This window comes from Lontra canadensis, unplaced genomic scaffold (genome assembly GCF_010015895.1).
Source record: "Lontra canadensis isolate GAN:19392208 unplaced genomic scaffold, GSC_riverotter_1.0 scaffold122, whole genome shotgun sequence".
In the NCBI taxonomy this organism is placed as follows: domain Eukaryota; kingdom Metazoa; phylum Chordata; class Mammalia; order Carnivora; family Mustelidae; genus Lontra; species Lontra canadensis.
Genome location: NW_022631116.1, coordinates 4002157 through 4019982, shown reverse-complemented (window position 1 = coordinate 4019982; position 17826 = coordinate 4002157). Strand labels below are relative to the sequence as shown.

The 17826-nt window shown below is 57.4% G+C and overlaps 1 protein-coding gene across 1 annotated transcript in view; it reads left to right on the top strand.

Moving 5' to 3' along the window:
• MYO15A (myosin XVA) overlaps nucleotides 1–15624 on the top strand; it is a 49411-nt gene extending 33787 nt beyond the window's left edge. Inside the window, exons 48-65 of the mRNA XM_032841311.1 lie at nucleotides 446–557; nucleotides 638–712; nucleotides 1155–1333; nucleotides 1953–2068; nucleotides 2330–2402; nucleotides 2661–2733; nucleotides 2972–3045; nucleotides 3294–3376; nucleotides 5093–5223; nucleotides 6258–6352; nucleotides 6535–6612; nucleotides 6924–7020; nucleotides 8170–8330; nucleotides 8731–8864; nucleotides 10474–10607; nucleotides 10919–11052; nucleotides 12248–12388; nucleotides 15171–15624. Of these exons, the coding sequence (XP_032697202.1) occupies nucleotides 446–557; nucleotides 638–712; nucleotides 1155–1333; nucleotides 1953–2068; nucleotides 2330–2402; nucleotides 2661–2733; nucleotides 2972–3045; nucleotides 3294–3376; nucleotides 5093–5223; nucleotides 6258–6352; nucleotides 6535–6612; nucleotides 6924–7020; nucleotides 8170–8330; nucleotides 8731–8864; nucleotides 10474–10607; nucleotides 10919–11052; nucleotides 12248–12388; nucleotides 15171–15272 (1992 nt within the window). The 3' untranslated portion in view covers nucleotides 15273–15624. The remainder of the gene's footprint in view (nucleotides 1–445; nucleotides 558–637; nucleotides 713–1154; nucleotides 1334–1952; nucleotides 2069–2329; nucleotides 2403–2660; nucleotides 2734–2971; nucleotides 3046–3293; nucleotides 3377–5092; nucleotides 5224–6257; nucleotides 6353–6534; nucleotides 6613–6923; nucleotides 7021–8169; nucleotides 8331–8730; nucleotides 8865–10473; nucleotides 10608–10918; nucleotides 11053–12247; nucleotides 12389–15170) is intronic.
• The last annotated feature ends 2202 nt before the right edge of the window (nucleotides 15625–17826 follow it).

Genomic DNA, 17826 nt, shown 5'->3' with positions numbered 1-17826 from the left:
CTGTGTCTGGGACACCTGTTCCCACTTTTGCCAGCTCCCTCAAAGCCTTTCCTAATGCCCTCATCACAGGTGTCACCCCACCCCCCACCCCAAGACTGTGAGTGCCCGCCTTGGCCTCTGCAACCTCCCGTCCTCCCCACCAGGCAGCCTCAGGCCCAGCAGCTGGCCTCAGTGGGACAGCTTTGGGGGGGGGGATGGGTAAGGCCTGTACACGTCCTGACGGCCACCAGTGTCCCTCAGACTCTCAGCTCCAGCCCTTCACAGTTGTGGGAACCCTTTCGACTGGCACAGCATCCTTCCCTCTTGCACCCGCAGAATGTTTGGAATGTTCGCTTGCCCAGGAATCAGGGAGGAATACCTGCGGGAGAGAGGAGCCGGGGCATGGCCCTAGGCTTCTGGGAGGAGGGGATGGGACCGCAGCCCCTCTCCCGGCCCCTTCTCCCAGGACTCAGACTACGTGGTCGCAGTGAGAAACTTCCTGCCCGAAGACCCAGCGCTGCTGGCCTTCCACAAGGGCGACATCATCCACCTGCAGCCCCTGGAGCCTCCCCGAACAGGTCAGGGCCCGGGGATGCTGGGTACTGGAGGGGGACGCCTGGCCAGGGGCCTCTTGTGCTGACATCAGCTCCACCCCCAGGCTACAGTGCCGGCTGCGTTGTCCGCAAGAAGGTCGTGTACCTGGAGGAACTGTGGCGCAGAGGCCCCGACTTTGGTGGGTACCCCCGGATCTCTCCCCTCTCCTCGTCTAGCCGCCCTGGCTCCCAAACCTGGAAACCCTAATTGGCTTCATGCAGTGGCACTGCACAGGCTCTGTGGGGTTTCTCCTGCCCCAGAGAGGTCCTCCTGGCAGCCCCCTAGCCCAGCCCTCTGTCTGCATGTCAGGCTGAGGGGTCTCTGCAAGTGTTAGTGTTCCCCTGTATGTGGCCTGGGTCTCTCTCTGCCTGAGAGTCTACAAGCACCGTGTCTTCTCGTTCACCTCCACTGAGGGAATGCCTTCCCTGTCCCTGTGTTCGCATCTGCAGATAGGCTCCCGGCAGGGCTCACTCACAGGCCCTGGGCCAAGGGCAGGAAGGAGCTCGATTACACCTTCAGGGGCCCCTTCATCCCAAGACGAGACCCTTCTGCTTGTCTCAGATCCCCTACTTGCCCCCTAGGCTGGAGGTTCGGGACCATCCACGGGCGCGTGGGCCGCTTCCCTTCGGAGCTGGTGCAGCCCGCGGCCGCCCCCGACTTCCTACAGTTGCCAGCTGAGCCGGGCAGGGGCCGGGCTGCGGCCGTGGCTGCTGCTGTGGCCTCCACAGCCACTGCATGGGAGGTGGGCCGCAGGAGGGAGGTGAGACCTGCAGGGCTGGCCGTGGGGCTGGAACAGCAGGGGGTGCTCAGCCTGATGGTGGAGGCGGAGGGGAGCAAGGTCAGCCAAGAGTGTGACCAGTTCCAGGATAGGAGAACCTGGTAGGGCTGGCCAGATGTGAGACCTAGGGGATGGGACCAGAGACGGCTGGAGGTGTGGCCAAATGGGGTTGGGGTGGCGGGGGTCAGCAGAAGGACTGTGATGAGGCCCCTGGAGCAGGACCAACCTGGGGGCCAGTAGTGGTGGGGCCAGGCAAATGAGGCGGGGTTGGGTGTGTGGAATGGAGCTAGTGAGGGGTGGGGTGAGGTAAAACTAAGGAGTGAAGGACAAGGTCAGCCACAGCCAAGCAGCTGGGAAAGCTAACCCTAGGCTCAGATGGGGGGCATGGCCAGGTGCAGCAGGGGGCGGGGTCAGCTGGGCCTTTGGAAAGTGGGGCCAGGAGAAGGGGCCCAGGACTACTGAATGGGGGTGGGTTTCGATGGGTGGAGGTTAGGGGTAGCCTGAGAGGCTCTGGACAGAGTCAGCCTGGAGTTGGGTGTGGCAGCTATGAATGTGACCCCGTGTGGCAGGATAGGACCTCTTAGCTCTGGCCCTCCTGCAGGGGCCCCCGTTCAGGGCTGGCTACCCTGATGGTGCGGAGGACGGCCTGACTCTCCCCCCGTACTCGATGCTTGAGTTTGCCCAGAAGTATTTCCGAGACCCTCAGAGGAGACCCCAGTGAGTGGTGGCCCCACCCTTTATCCCTACTCTGAGGAAGATCCTTCTGGGGCTTCTTATAGCCATCCACGTGGGGGCACCCACTTGTGATGGGGGGGGATGAGAAACCCCCCAAGATGTGAGGTCCGCCTGCAGCCTCTGCTTCTGGGAGCCTTCCTGCGTGGCCGACTGACGCTGGGTGGAGAACATTCTGGATGGGAAGGGGTTGTCGCCAGAGGCTCAGAGGCTAGACTAGTCATCAGTGCCTATCTCCTGTTGCAGGGATGGCCTCAGGCTCAAATCCAAGGAAGGTCGGGAATCCAGAACCTTGGAAGACATGCTCTGCTTCACCAAGGTGTCCAGCCCCGGGCCTGTTTCCCCATCTGTAAAATGGTGATGCAAGATTCCCCCTTCCAGGCCCTTCGGGAAAACAACGTTCTCCTCAGTGGGCCCCCTCCCAGCTCTCAGCACCCCAGCCACCTGATTCCTCCCAGGGGCAGGATCTGTCCCCATTGCCGAGCAAGCCTGGTGCCTCTTCTGTGATGTGGACTCTCCCGTGGTGAGAAGAGAGGCACACCCTGGCCCTGACACAGCTCCCTTCCTCCCCTCACAGACCCCGCTCCAGGAATCTCTTATCGAGCTCAGTGACAGCAGCCTCAACAAGATGGCCACCGACATGTTCCTAGGTGTGCAGGTGGGATGGAACCATGGCCAGGCCCCCGGGACCAGCTGGGATCCAGCACCCTGTGACCCTGCCTATCCCACCCCTCTGGTCTTGAGTCTTCCCCCTCCCCTCTATTCAGACCTGGGGCCCCATTAAGCCCCCAGCTGCCTCCTGGGGACAGACCCAACCTTGGGGTGCCATGGGGGCAGAGCGGGCAGCTAGGTATCTGCTGGCCTGAGTGGGGCAAGTCTTTCCTATAGCTGTGATGAGGTTCATGGGCGATGCTCCACTGAAAGGCCAGAGTGAACTGGACGTGCTTTACACCCTCCTGAAGGTCAGTCCAGCAGACTTCGCCAGATGCTCCCTTTTTGGCTTGTGTGGCTCAGTTTCTCCATCTGTCACCCAAAGTTGCAGGACTTTGGGCGGAGGGGAAGCCCAAAGAGGAGTGCATCCTGCAGGAGGGGAGGGGGCTGGGGAAAGGACACCAGGCCTTTCTCCAAGCACACACCCTGTTCTTTTGTGTCTGGTGTGTGGCATGGGCCCTGGCCTGGCCTTGCCATGTAATGGCCTGCCCTCCTTCAGCTGTGTGGGGACCATGAAGTCATGCGGGACGAGTGTTACTGCCAAGTTGTGAAGCAGATCACGGACAACACCAGCACCAAGCCGTGAGTGAGCTGGGCCTTTCCCTCTGTCCCCTAGTCCCCACGCTGGGTCCTCACTCCAGGAAGAGCCAGTTTAGACTCTCACCCCCACCCAGGTCTTCCCTCCTAATTCTCTTCCCCTCATCCTCTTCCTCATCCATGGTTAGAGTACACATGTTTGGAATTGCTTGGTCTGGGACAAGCCGCTGCTGCTCTCTCGGCCTCATTTTCCTCGTCTGTAAAATGGCATTGATCATGTGATAAATCCAGGATCTTGGTTGCAAGTGACAGAAACCCAGTTCAAGATGGTTTAACCAAAAGAGGATTCAGGTGACTGAAAAGCCCAAGTATGGCTTCAGGCATGGCTGGATCCAGGTGTCATTGGGAACAGGCTTTCTCTATACTCTAGCCCTGCTGCTCTCCGTGTTGATAGCGTTCTTAAGTAATATCTCCTATCCACTGGCAAGATACCAGCTCTGGGAAGACATTTCCCAGTTTAGTAGTCTTAGGGAAAGCCAGATTGACCCAAGATTGTAGCAAAAATTCCCAAATCTAGTCTTTTTGGCTTCAGTTAGTCCCATGCCCATCCCTGAACCAACCACAATGGCTGGAGGATACGGAGCTTTGACTGGCTAGAACTGGGTCAAATTTTTGTCCCTCAACCAGTCACTGGATCCAAAGGAAGGTTGAACTCTTATTGGCCAGACCAGGATCAACAAACCATCCCTAAACCAATCACTGTGACCAGGCGGCTACAGTGTTCTAGTTCTAGGCCAGATCAGGCTCCCATATCTGTCATCAAACCACGGTGAACTGGGGAGGAGTGGGTGCTTTCTTTTTTTTTTTTTTAAGATTTTATTTATTTGACAGATAGAGATCACAAGTAGGCTGAGAGGCAGGGAGAGAGAGAGGAGGAAGCAGGCTCCCTGCTGAGCAGAGAGCCTGATGCAGGGCTCGATCCTAGAACCCTGAGATCACGACCTGAGCAGAAGGCAGAGGCTTAACCCACTGAGCCACCCAGGTGCCCCGGAGTGGGTGCTTTCTTAAAGGAAGCCCAAGTGCTGGCCACAGGCCCCAGCAGGCTCCACAAATGAAACCTCGCCTGCGGGGCGGTGGGAAGGTGAATGTGTCTTACATGGGACTGGCACAGAGCAAGTGGCCAGCATGGGGCACTCTTGTTATCACCAGATCCACCCTCCTGTCCCCATCTGGTCTACCTCCCTCACTTGCTCTCTACACACACCCCCACCCCCCTCCCCGCTCCCCCCGCCCCCTCGGCCAGGAATTTTAGAAGCACTCAGCATATCCTCCTGCTCCTTCCCACCCCCTGGCCCTCCCTGTTGTCCCTCGTGCCCAGCCCCAGTGGGCACGGGTTCCTCTTGCCCTCCTTCAAGGCCCTCCACCCAGGAGCCTCCCCAGAGAGATTACACCCAGAGAATACTTGTGGGTTTTTTTGTTTTATTTTTTGTTTGTTTGTGTGTTTGTTTTGTTCACGTCTGGCTTGTCCAGTCAAGGGCCGCATCTCCTTCTTTCCGTGTCTCCCACCTTGTCTTCCCAAGCACAATGTACTGTCTGCATGGCTCTGGGGCCCTCCCGCCCTCTCTCCTTGGCTGGGGAGCACTGTCAGCCAACAAGCGGCCTGAGAGCCGGAGACGTCCAACCCCATCCCCGGAGTCTCCCGGCATGGCCCTCCAGGTCCGCGGCCAGCTGTGATGTGGCCCTGTGTGCGTGTCCCCACAGGGACAGCTGCCGGCGAGGCTGGAGGTTGCTATACATCGTGGCTGCCTACCACAGCTGCTCCCAGGTTCTCCAGCCACACCTTGTTCGCTTCCTCCAGGATGTGAGCCGGACTCCAGGCCTGCCCTTCCAAGGTGAGGGGCCAGTGAGTGGCGACCCTGGGTAGTGAGCGCATGGAAGGGATTTCTAGGTGGGCTGAGTGGCAGGAGCAAAAGCCTGGAGGTGGCACTGTGTGGCATGCTGGAGAAGGAAGGGGGTAGCAAGGGCCTGGAGTGCTGGGTAAGACCCCACTTCTCTCTCGGCCATTGAGAATCCCCACGGGTCTTGAGTGGGTCTGCACAGGGGTGAGACCCAGCTGATGGCAGGGTCTCAGCCTTTCCTCCCTTGGAAACTGGAGGAAAGGGGCTTGTCCTCAGCCTCACCCCTACCCTTGTTTCCAGAGCAACCCCTGGGTTCCCCTTAAGAAAAAGGTCATCAGGGATGCCTGGGTGGCTCAGTTGGTTGAGTGGCTGCCTTCGGCTCAGGTCATGATCCCAGCGTCTTGGGATCGAGTCCCATATCGGGCTCCTTGCTTGGCAGGGAGCCTGCTTCTCTCTCTGCCTCTGCCTGCCACTCTGTCTGCCTGTGCTCACTCGCTCTCTCTCTGACAAATAAATTAAAAAAAAAAAATCTTAAAAAAAAAAAGTATTTAAAAAAAAACAAAGAAAAAGAAAAAGGTCATCATAGCAGTCATGAAGGAGATAGCGGACCTCTTTGTCTGCCCCCCGAGTCCTCCTCTCTCATTCGGTTAACATTCCCAGAGAAACAGACGGTGGCGTCTTCTGCACCCAACTCTGGGTGAGGGAGGGGGGCTGGCAAGGGGGTCCCAGCTGATAGGGGAACATAGCCCCCGGACAACAGCGGAGGTGACGGCTGTTTCCAAGGCCCATAGGTAGCTGGGGGACCGTGGGCTAGACAAAAGGCTTTACATGGCCATGGTTCGAATGCAGCTCTTGGCTTTGGGCAAATCCCTGCCCCTCTCAGGACTGTTTCATCAGCTACCACCACGTTGGGGAGTAGATACCCCGTAGATTGTGGAGAGAAACCAGTAGTCTGGTGCTGGTGGCTGGAAGAGCCTCTTTCTTGCACTGCCTACCCTGGGCAAGGCCTTGACTCTCTGTCTCCGCAGGGATTGCCAAGGCATGTGAGCAGAATCTTCAGAAAACCTTGCACTCCGGTGGCCGCGTGGAGCTCCCCAGCAGCATGGAGCTTCGGGCCATGTTGGTGAGCGTCAGGTGGGGTCAGAAGGAACAGGGGTGAAACAGGAGCCCAGCCCAGAGACGCAGTGGGCACTCAGCCCTCACCAGTCCAGAGCCCCTTGGCTTGGGCACTTCCGTGGCCGGGGACAATGGCTGGCCCAGATCCCAGGACACGGCCTCTCTCGTCTCCTCCCCTCTCTGTCCCAGGCGGGCCGCAGTTCCAAGAGGCAGCTCTTTCTTCTCCCCGGAGGCCTTGAACGCCACCTCAAAATCAAAACATGCACCGTACGTGAGGGAATGTTTCTGGCAGGCAGGGGCAGGAGGGTGGTGGTGGGGGGGGGTGCTGAGTCCCGCAGGGCAGGACTTCCGACTCAGGGAAGCAGACTAAGTCTCCGAGAGGTAAAGGGTCATACTGCCGAGAAAGAATTTGAATTCCAGAAGCTGTGCTCCTTTCCTGCATGAGGCCAATTCTCAGAGGATCCTTCACGGCCCTGCAGAGGGCCCGAGGAACTCTGTGCTTGGCCTTGCAGGGCCTGGGCCACTGGGAGGACAGGGGTCAGCTCAGCTGGCCTGGCCTCACCCTTCCCTCCCTCCAGGTGGCCCTGGACGTGGTGGAAGAGATCTGTGCCGAGATGGCTCTGACCCGCCTCGAGGCCTTCAGCGAGTATGTCATCTTTGTTGTCACCAACCGAGGTGAGGGGCCAGGGGGACTGGGGACGCTGGGCCCAGCCCTTAAGTTCCAGGTCAGATGCCGCTTCTTCCGGGAAGCCCAGGCTGCTGTGCCTAAGAACTTCTGTGCGCCGAGCACCCCAGCTCTGGATGTTGGTTTTGCCTGCCAGACCGGAAGTTCATGGAGGACAGTGGCCTGCTCAGCGGGAGCCCATGGGCCCTGCCTTCAAGGAGCTCATATCCTGGGACGTTTCCTTGAGTGGACCCTGGCTTCTGGAGCCCGCCACGCATGCATTGCTTCCTGTCTCTCAGGCAGTAGCAGCGGTCTCCCCCAGCCCTTCTCATGCGGCCCAAAGCCCCTTCTGTCTGCTGCCCACTCTGGACCGTGGTCTTGCCTCCTGCCCCTAATCCTTGTGGCTGCCGGCTGGGTTCTGAACTATGTGTCCTCAGCCCTGCCCGCCTGGGTCCAGCTAAGACAGGGGGCAGGGGATGGTGGTAACAAAATCATCCTCATAACGGACATGTACAGACCAGATACAGTGTTCCAGGCACAGTTCAAAGCATTTTAATTGTAAAAACTCCTGGAGGGGGTCCATTGTTTAGTGGAGGTTAAGGGGTTTCCTGAAGGTCACACCATGGGCAGTCTAGCCTCAAGAGTCTGGGCTTTATCATCACGCCATACCTCCTCTTTGGTAAAATGTTACTGAAGACCTGGGATGGGCAGCAGAAAGGTCCATGCGAGAAGGAAGAGCTTAACCCTCCCTCACAGACTCAGACCCCCTCCATTGCCAGGCCCCCATCTTCCCCACCCCCCATCCATTCCAGTAGCCATTCCAGGCAAGGGGGTCTCCCCTGAAGGAGTTCTGTAGGAAGGCACTCATGGGTCTCACGCCCTGGGGCCTGTGGTACTTCTCTGGGTCCCCAGCCTCCTCTGGAACGGGGCTGGGCTTCCTCCAGGCATGACCCAAGGCACTTTCCGAGACCTAGATGGGCTGTAGCTTGGAAGCTTGGATTGGAATGATTCCCACCTCTGCTGATCAGCATTCCGCAGGCACAGGGCACCGTGTTCCATACACATGCTCCCCTTCAGGGAGGACCCCACGTCCTGGAGCAGGGAGGGGCCCTGCCCGGGCTCTGCACATCTGCTCTGCAGCCGCCCCCGTCTCTCCACAGGCCAGCACGTGTGTCCACTCAGCCGCTGTGCGTACATCCTGGACGTGGCCTCGGAGATGGAGCCGGTGGATGGGGGCTACATGCTGTGGTTCCGGCGTGTGCTCTGGGATCAGCCCCTCAAGTTCGAGAATGAGCTCTATGTGACCATGCACTACAACCAGGTCAGCACATGGGCTCTGGAACCTTCTACGCTTGCCTGTGTCAAGTCGGACTCCATAGCCTTGGCACCTGAGGCCTTCCCGGCTATAGTGACTCTGGTGCAGGCTCCATTTTCAGAAACCCCGGCCCATGGCCATTCCTGAATGCCACAACACAGATGTCCAGGACACTCTTCCCCCGCCACTGTGGGGACTCCCATGTGGGCTTCCAGGCCACGACCCTACCCGCTCACCTTCTCGTACATCTCATCGTTCCCTGGAGCCCAGGAGGGTGGCCGGCACCCCCAGCCCAGAAACGAGCAGGACTGGAACTATTGCAATCACACGTGTTCACGTGTTCCTCTGAGGAACAGGTGAGTGCGGGGCAGCCTACAGCCCCTCATCGGAATTCTCAACCCCGCAGGTCCTGCCCGACTACCTGAAGGGCCTCTTCAGCAGCGTGCCATCCGGCCGGCCCAGCGAGCAGCAGCTGCAGCAGGTGTCCAAGCTGGCCTTGCTACAGCACCGGGCCAAGGGCCACTCCCACCTGCCCAGCGTGTGAGCACCTGCCACCTGTCAGCCCCCCTCTCCACCCCAGCCCCCAGAGCTGGCCCTCCCAGGCCCCAGCACTCTGCTCCTGCACCACTGTCTGCCAAGCTGGCTGGGAAGTGGAGAGCGGCCCTGGCCCTGGGGCAGAAACATTCACTGCGGTACCGCAACCCCAACCCCCCACGATAGGAGATCCCTTAAATAAATCCTGGGTGTCAGGCAGCCTTTAAACTGAGTTCCCCAAAGAGGCGATACCTTGGTCATCCTAAGACTTTTGGCCTCAGAACATTTTTACGCTCTCAAACATAGGACCAAGGAGCTTTTGTTTATGTGGGTCATACTTACCGTACTGAAAACTGAAATTGAGAACTGCCTTAAAATATGTATGGTTTGAAAAATCAGGATAATGTATTACACATTAATATAAATAACCATATAATAATTGTAGTTCTAAAGACATGTGAGAAGTATTTGTAACTCAAGCAGTAGAAATTAACGTTACGTGCTAATGCAAACGACTTCTAAAAACCAACTGTGTTTCCCCAAAAAGATCTAGTGAGGAGAGTGGCACTGGTTTACATTTTGCACATCTCCTTATCAACTGGCATAACGGAACACAGCTGGGTTCTCAGATGTGCTTCTGTGGGTGGGTGAGCTGGGACCTCACAGGTCATGGGGCCTCCGGTAAGTTCCACTTGTGAGACAACCCGAGGGGAAAAGTCCAACTAACATCTTAGCTCTTCAGATGTTATCAGGGAAATGGCTTTGACCTCCTAGGCACACCCTGAGAAGCCGTGGTATGAATAATAGTAAGATAATGTAGGTATGCTGTATGTATTTCCAGGAACTCATAATAAGGTAAGAACTCCGAATGTAAGGTTCTTTTTATGTTCTAATTTTAAGGAAAAGGTCAAGGAAGGATGGACAGCTATAATCCCAATATTGGGGGAAAATAAATCACTGAGTTTTACTTTTTGGAAGGTACTTAATATGCATCATCTCAGCTAATCTTTATTTTCCCCCTTACAAACAAGGAAACTAAGGCCCACAGAGGTTACAGGGCTTACCGAAGCTTACCCAGCTAATAAGTGGGGGAACCAGGATCCAAACAGAAGGGACTGAAGTGGGGGAGTCTGTTGGCCCAACGGGTCCAGCCTGGAGCCCCACGCTTCTCTGCTCCACGCTCTGACCTGGTGGTCGCTTTGCTCCCCGCCCCCATATTTTCCCCACCCTAGTGTATCTCACCCTCATGGCCTGGGCTTCCCCTTGGGGAGTGGGGCTACAAAGGACTAACCCACCTTGGGTTCAAGTCTCAGCCCCCCAGTTCACTCAGTCACCGTGTGACCCAGGGCCAGTCGGGGAACTTCTCAGAGCCTCCATCCCTACACCCTCACGTAGGAACCCTACTTGTAGTAGCCACGGTCATGGAGCGCCTGCCGTGGCCCCGGGCACCAAGTGAGCCCACTGGACAGGCAGCACTGAGCGGTCTAGGGAAGTGCAAAGATCACATCCCTTTGGCCTAACACCTGCCTCGCAGCGAGGATGGCGGAGACTGTGTGCGGGGCGTGCAGAGCCTGTGATGCTGGGCGCTCAGGACCATCCTTCCTTACACACACAGGCGAGAGATGCAGGACTACATCCCAGCCCAGCTCTACCGCTCCCTGGCCGGCTCCGCCTGGCTCAGCCTGCTGGGCCAGCACCGGCAGCAGACACAGGCACTCAGCCCCCACCAGGCCCGGGCCCAGTTTCTGGGTAAGAGTCTGTGGCTGGGGTGGATAAGCGAAGGGTACCCCACTGCGGAAGGGGTTCTGGAGGCAGGGGAGGGAGGCACTTTTTTCTTTGCACAAAGGCATTTTCAGTGCTAGTAGAGCTGAGCAGCTGCCTGGGGAGAACACCTTTCCAAGAAGTTCACCAAGGCACCACTGAGGCTCTGGACGGCTGTGGGCAGATGCATGGGGGCTGGAGAGGAGGAGGAGCCTTGGGGCGAGGACACAGATGCTGGACGCAGCGGAGGGAGGACACAGACAGCAGGCTGACCGACCACCCCCCTCTCCCCTCCCTAGGCCTCATCAGCGCCCTACCCATGTTCGGCTCTTCCTTCTTCTTCGTCCAGAGCTGCAGCAATGCCACAGTGCCAGCCCCCTGCATCCTCGCTGTCAACCAGAATGGCCTCAACTTCCTCAGCACCGAGACCCACGTGAGTGGCCTGAGCCTGGCCCCCAACCCTTATCCTCCGAGCATACTCCCTGAGGTGGGGGACACAGAGCTGGGCAGCGGTGGAAGCCAGCCCCAACACACTGCAGGCCCGCTCTGAGCCTCATGTGCCCATCCGGAACATGGGTATGATAGCAGAACCCAGCCCACAAGCTGTCGTGAAGGTCAGCGCGGTGGGCGTGCACATAACTAGTACACGGGTCTGCCCCGCCTGCCTGAGCAGCCGCAGACGCTGATTTCTCGCGGGTCTGGAGGCCTGAAGCCAGAGAGCAAGGACCTGGTGGGGTTCGTTTCCCCTGAGGCCTCTCTCCTTGGCCTGTAGATGGCCACCGGCTCCCCGGGTCCTCACGTGGACTTTCCTCGGAGTGTACATCCTTGGTGTCTTCCTAACGTCCAAGTTCTCTCTTCTCCTAAGGACAAGGGTTGGATTTGAACTACGCCCACCCACCCCGATGGTCTCATTTCAACTTCGTTCCCTCTTTCAAGGCCTTGTCTCCAAATACAGTGGCAGTCTGAGGGACAGTGCCTTAGGACTTTATTGGAGGTGATCTAGATGCTGGAATGAGGAAGTGAGACCAGGAAGGGACAGTCTCACACACCTTGGAAACACACCTTCTGGAAGGGTGTGTGAGCAGCCAGTGGGAACTGGGGCTCAGTGGGGAGGGGGGAGGAGGCAGGGCTTGAGACAGCCTGGGACACACCGCTGGCAGGATGTTCTGGGGGCGAGGGAGCTGGGGTGTCTAGGCACCTTGTCACCTCCTGTCACTAATCATGGCATTAACTCCCATTGCCCTGGCTTTCTATGCATGGGCTCAGGGTTTGCTTCTGGGGGTGGAAAGAAAGCTCCAGGCAGAGAGGGGCAGACTTAAGAGGCAGCTTGGGTGGGAAGGTCAGGGCACTGCTGGCTTCTACCACACCCCGGGATCCCAAGCATTCAGAACAGGGCCCAGCACCGTGGAGATGGGTGCGTCTTATTTGTAGAATCAGTTTCACAGGCGAGGAAACCGAAGTCCAGAGAGGTAAAGTGACTTGCCTCACGTCACACAGCAAATCACTGGGGAACTGGCATTCCAGCCCCAGGGGGGGTCCTGCCTCCTGTTGATCTGATCTGCAGGGGAGAGGAAGGGGTCGGTGAGACTGTCCCACCCACAGGCCTATATCCTCCCCTCTCCCTCCAGGAGCTGATGGTGAAGTTCCCCCTGAAGGAGATCCAGTCAACTCGAACCCAGAGACCCACAGCCAGCTCCAGCTACCCGTACGTGGAGATCTCGCTGGGGGATGTGGCCGCCCAGCGCACCATGCAGCTGCAGCTAGAGCAGGTGGGCCCAGCCCTGGCCCCAGGCCTCAACCTCCAACCCAGCCCCTCCCTCATTAGTTCTACCCACCAGGATCTCTGCCAGGCCTGCCTCCATGGTAGGTCAGGTCCTGGCCATACCCCCCAAGGAGCATCCAGCTTAGTGCTGGGGACAGAGCTAACCCAGCTAACCCAACCGAGCACAGAACTGTGGGTCATTAGGGTAGTCTGGCAATGAAGCATCTTAGTGGTGGGCTCATGGGAAAGGGCCAGGTTATTTGTAGAAGACTGAAGAGTTTGATGGGGAACTAGGGAGACACAGCTGGCCCAGGGGAGGTCTTAAAAGTCCTTAAATGTCAAGATAAGACTCTGGGGCATTCCGAGGGTACTAGGGAGCCACAGAAGGTTGATGAGAAGGCAGGGACACAGGAAGTCTGAGGAAGCTCACTTGGACTGAGGCTTGGAAGATGGATGGTGAGGTCTGGGGTTGAGGGTAGAAAGGGTATGTTCCCATGTGACAGATAGGGAAACTGAGATCCACCTGTCCTGTACCTTCCCATATCTGGAGCAACTGTGGCTGCTTCTTAAAAGGCATGGCTGATCTTCCTGGGGGAGAGAAGATTGAGGCCCAGGGAAGGTCTGGGACCTGGGCTAGGGCCATGCATGTCTGCGCATGCCAGGCTTCCACACCCACTCAAGATCTGGGCCTATAACCAGCCCCCACACCAGGGCCTCCCTTGGAGGGGCTGACCTCCCAGTGCAAGACGGAGGGACTCCCACCACCCTGGCCCTGCCTCTGAGGGACACAACAGAGCCCTCCACGTACCCCTTGCAGAGCCTGCAACTCAGGACCAAGCCCCTTGTTCTGCTTCCCACCACACCCCAGTCCCGCTTCTGCCAAGCTCACCCCCAGTCTTGGCCTTACTTCCTGGCCTGGCCCGCTTCCCAGAACCTTCCTTTCTGAGCTCACACCACAGCGAACTTACCTTCCATGTTTTCCTGGGCTCCTTTTCTGCTGCCCCCTCTTCTGGATGATGTCTAAGTATTGCTGAGTCTGAACCCCTCGCCCCTTCTGGCCCTGAGGCCTCCATCAGTGCTGTGACAGCCCCCATATTTCTGGCTCCTGCCCTCACCCCTCGTCTCCCTGGAGACCAACAGTACTTACCTCAGAACCCTCACAGGCACTCGGGTCCTAACCCAGGGGCCCTTTCCATCCCTCTTGCCTCCTCTCTCTATCTTTCTGGCCTCTGCTCTCACCCCCCTCCCCTCTGCGCACAGCCCTGGCCTCTTCCAGCTCCCTGATGCCAAGCTTGCCCTTGCCTCTCTGCCCCAGACCCTTTGCACTCACTGTCCCATCTACCTGCAGTGCTCTTCCCTGGTTCATTCCTTCCCTCTATTTGGGTGGCAGCACAAGCGTCACCTCTTTCCAGAAGCTTTCCCTGACTCTCCTCCTGGATGTATTACTGTCTTCAGCTTGGCAGACCTCCCTGTGGCGTGTAGATCTATCACTTGTTTACATATTGTCTGTCTCTCCAACCAGAGCACCAGCCCCCAGAGGCCAGAGTTGTGTCTGTTTTGTCCACATTGGGTCCATAGCACAGCCCCTGGCATGTAGTGGGTGCTCACTAAGTGGTTGGTACGATGGATGGTTGGATGGGGCCTTTTTGGCTTTTCCACTTCCTTGCAGACCTCCAACCCCTTTATGCTGCTGCCTCTGCCTCTGGCACATTTGACTGAGGGGTGGGGCGTGTTCATTCAGCACATAACCACAGAATGTCTCTACGTAGCAGGCTCTGCACTGGCTATAGGGATCCCCTCAGCCCTTACCCCCACCGAGCCCGGAGTCAAAGAATCTTTCCAGCAGACCCCATGATCAGTGCTAAGGACGATGTAGCTGAGCTATTTGGGATGTAATCAGCGAGGGCTTCCAAGAGGAGGTGATACCGAGTATGGCGGCAGTGCAGCCGACAGACCTAGGTCCCTGCCTCATCCACTTCTGACAGGCTGCGTGAGGGGATCTCAAGGCACCCCCACTTCTTACTGAGCTTCAGTTTCCACACCTGTCAAGTGGGGCCACAGTTCCATGGAGGCCTCGCATGCGGCACGTGGGTGGGAGGGCTGGCTGGGGCATCGGCTGGCACGGTGTGGACCAGAAGGGGTAAGGTGCGGGAAGCTTTAGGAATGGTGCCTGGCGCACCGTCCCGCTCAGTCAGCATCCTTTCTCTTTACCTCTGTCAGAGCAGCTCCCGTGGCCCCTTGGAGATCCCTGTGGGGCTACCACCGCTGCCTGTAGTCTGAGAACCACGCTCAGGTGGATTTTCCACACTTCTCTGCCGCCTCTCCCTCCCCACCCCATCTGGGAGCCCTGAGGCTGGCCCAGAGCTTATTCTCGGCCCTGGGTGCCGGGTGGTAACCATGGCAACACATCGCTAGACGCTGACCACTCATCTACTAGACTAATATTTTTTCCATGCAAAGGGTTTACATATAACAAAACGTCACGGAATTCACGTGCCCATCCGGAACATGGAATTCTCCCTGCAGCCCCGTGAGGCAGGCCCTGGGAGACTGAGACCCTACTGATGAGGCAGCTGAGGCTCTGAGAGGTGAAGTCACCAGCCCTAGGTCATACTCGTCAGGTGCAGCAAAGCTGGCAGATGCACTAGGTCTCCTGCTTACTGACCCCTTTCAGCCTGGAGGTGGGGACAAGGGTGGGACCTGCCAGTACTCTCCCAACCACACCTCACCCCAAGGCGAGAGCTGGGGAAGCATTGCCGGGTGCGGGACTCTCACCGTCTCTCCTGCAGGGCCTGGAGCTGTGTCGGGTAGTGGCTGTGCACGTGGAGAACCTGCTCAGTGCCCGGGAGAAGCGGCTCACGCTGCCCCCCAGTGAGATTACACTGCTTTGATCCAGCCCCCAGCCCTCCTGCTGCCCTCTGCCAGAAGACTTACTGTGTGGCCCCAGGGGAGTTACTGGGCCTCTGTGGGCCAGTGACCCCTGGAAGGGGCCAGATCCTTGGTGCAGAGACCAAGGTTGGGTAGGACAAATGGCCTAAGTCCCTGGGAACACAAGAAGACAGATCCACAACTGGGATGGAATTGCAGCGTGTAAACTTGGGTCAGATAACAGGAAGAACTTCCAAAGGCTGGCCCATGGGGACTGGAGTCACATACCCCGTATGGGCCTGGCCCCGACTCACCCCCATGGCAGAGAAGCCCCACACCAATGGCCTAGTCAAACTGTACTGTGAATTTGGTTTACCGCAGGTCTGATTTTCTTTTTTTAAGATTTTATTTATTTGACAGACAGAGTCACAAGTAGGCAGAGAGGCAGGCAGAGAGAGAGGAAGGGAAGCAGGCCCCCTGCTCAGCAGAGTCCAATGCGGGGCTCAATCCCATGACCCTGGGATCATGACCTGAGCCGAAGGCAGAGGCTTAACCCACTGAGCCACCCAGGCGCCCCAGGTCTGATGTTCAAGTCTGCCCCAGCCCCATATCTCAGCCCCTTACGTGTCCTCCTTGAGTGCTCCGTGCACTGCTGATCAGCTGGGATTTGGGACTCTTGGTCATGTCTGTGCACATAAAAGATGTGCCTGGCAGCCATTCCTCTCCCCCCACCACCACCCCATGCTGTTGCTGAGTAGCTGGAAAAGCAGTCTAAGGGAGGAGGCAGGAACTGGAGGCCCAGCTGGGCCCCTGACTCACTGCCTGTGATTACAGCTTCTAGCAGAGACCTGTCCCTACCTCTCCCTGCAGACCCCTGTCCCCCAACTCCACACTCCTTAGGTGGCCTCGACACCAGGCCCCCATCACTGGATGGCTTATGCAAGGTTTGAGACGGGTATAGTGGTGGGAGGGAGAAGTTTCACATCAGAGTCTGGGGAGGAAGAAGTCTGGGAACGGCTTCCTTAGAGAAGGGAACATTGGTGTTGGGTTTTGAAGGATGGGTGGACGTTTGCTAGGAATAGATGGAAGGAAGGTGAATGAACGTTCCAAACAGAGAAAACAGTGTTCGTTCTCTACTGTTATCGCCCCAGAGCCTAGGACAATGCCTATCACAGAGTGGGCGCTTAAGCATTTGTTACATGGATAAAAGAATAAATAAATGTTGATGGAAAGTGTTGGTGCTTTGGGGAACTTGGGGAGGACAGAAGCACTAGGCTTGTGAGAAGAAGGCTGGATAGCTATGTGAGGGCTGGAGCCATGGTGCCTGAGGACCAATGTATTTACTCATTCGGTACCTATTAAGCACCTGCTGTGTACTTGGCAAATGCCAAGCCCTGGGACTTGCTCACAGTGAAATGGCTACAATCCATGACAAGGTCTGTGAGTGGGACTTAGGCAGGTGAGGAGGGGAGGGAACAGCATGTGGACATTACTCATGGAAGACTTGAGACCGAAGAGGCCAGCGTGGGTGGCTGGAGTCAGGCTTGCAGGCTACGCTAAGGATTTAGGATTTCATCCCAAGAGTGATGAGGAGCCTTTAAGGTTTTTCGGTGGGAGAGGGGGTAATCTGCTCAGATCAGACTTCATTCGGACCACAGAGCAGAGAGAACGTAGGGGCCAGAGAGACCAAAGTGGGGGCTGCTGTCGTGTCAGCCAGGGAACTCTGTGGTGTGGACACTGGTGGTGGTGACAGGCGGGGAGAAGTTGGAATCTCGAGGAGATCAGTCAGGCTGTCCTGAGACAAGGAAGTTCAACGAAGAGCCCTTCATATGCCACGGGGCTGTCCCACTTGTAGCACTGTCAGGCTGGCTTCCCCCAAAGCCAGTCCAGCGCATGTAGCTGATTTGGGAGGTGAGGGAAGTGGAAAGGGGCTGGAAAGAGTGCGTTATCCATCAGGCTACCCCTGCTGCCATTACTCCGCCCAGGTGAGAGGTGAGAGGCTTTCTGGGTTTCAGAATCCAGGTGGGCCGTGTGAACATGGCCCCTTGGAAGCGGCTCCTTGAGGTTGAGCGGCCCCGCTAATGCGCATGGAACCGAGAGGAGCCTTTAGCCCACCCCTGGCTGGGCTGCAGATCTGAGCTGGAAAGGTGACCGAAGGCTAAGTTTTGGGGGTAGTTTGCTATACATAGCATTGGACAACCCAAACACCAGAGCTTTGGGGATTTCAGTACCTATCAATTCAAGCCCCGTAAAAGGAGGTCACAATCCCCATAAGGCAGAGAGGAGAGTCAGGGGTGACAGGAAAGTCAGACCCTGCTGTGTCCCTCAGGCACCGTAGGGGTATGACACTGGGTCCTTCTACCTGGACCAGGCCCTAGAAAGGAACTCCAGGTAAGTGTGGGGAGATCCAGAGCAGAAGGGAGCAAGCCTTAGGGTTCCCAGCTGAGCGTGTGGTGAGAACCATACAGAAGGTCTAGGTGGCCCGGGAGCCCGAGACAATCAACTGGTACAGGCTTAAGGTCCCAGATGGGTATGGCAGGAGGCACCATATTTGGGCACCAAAAAGTAACCAGAAGG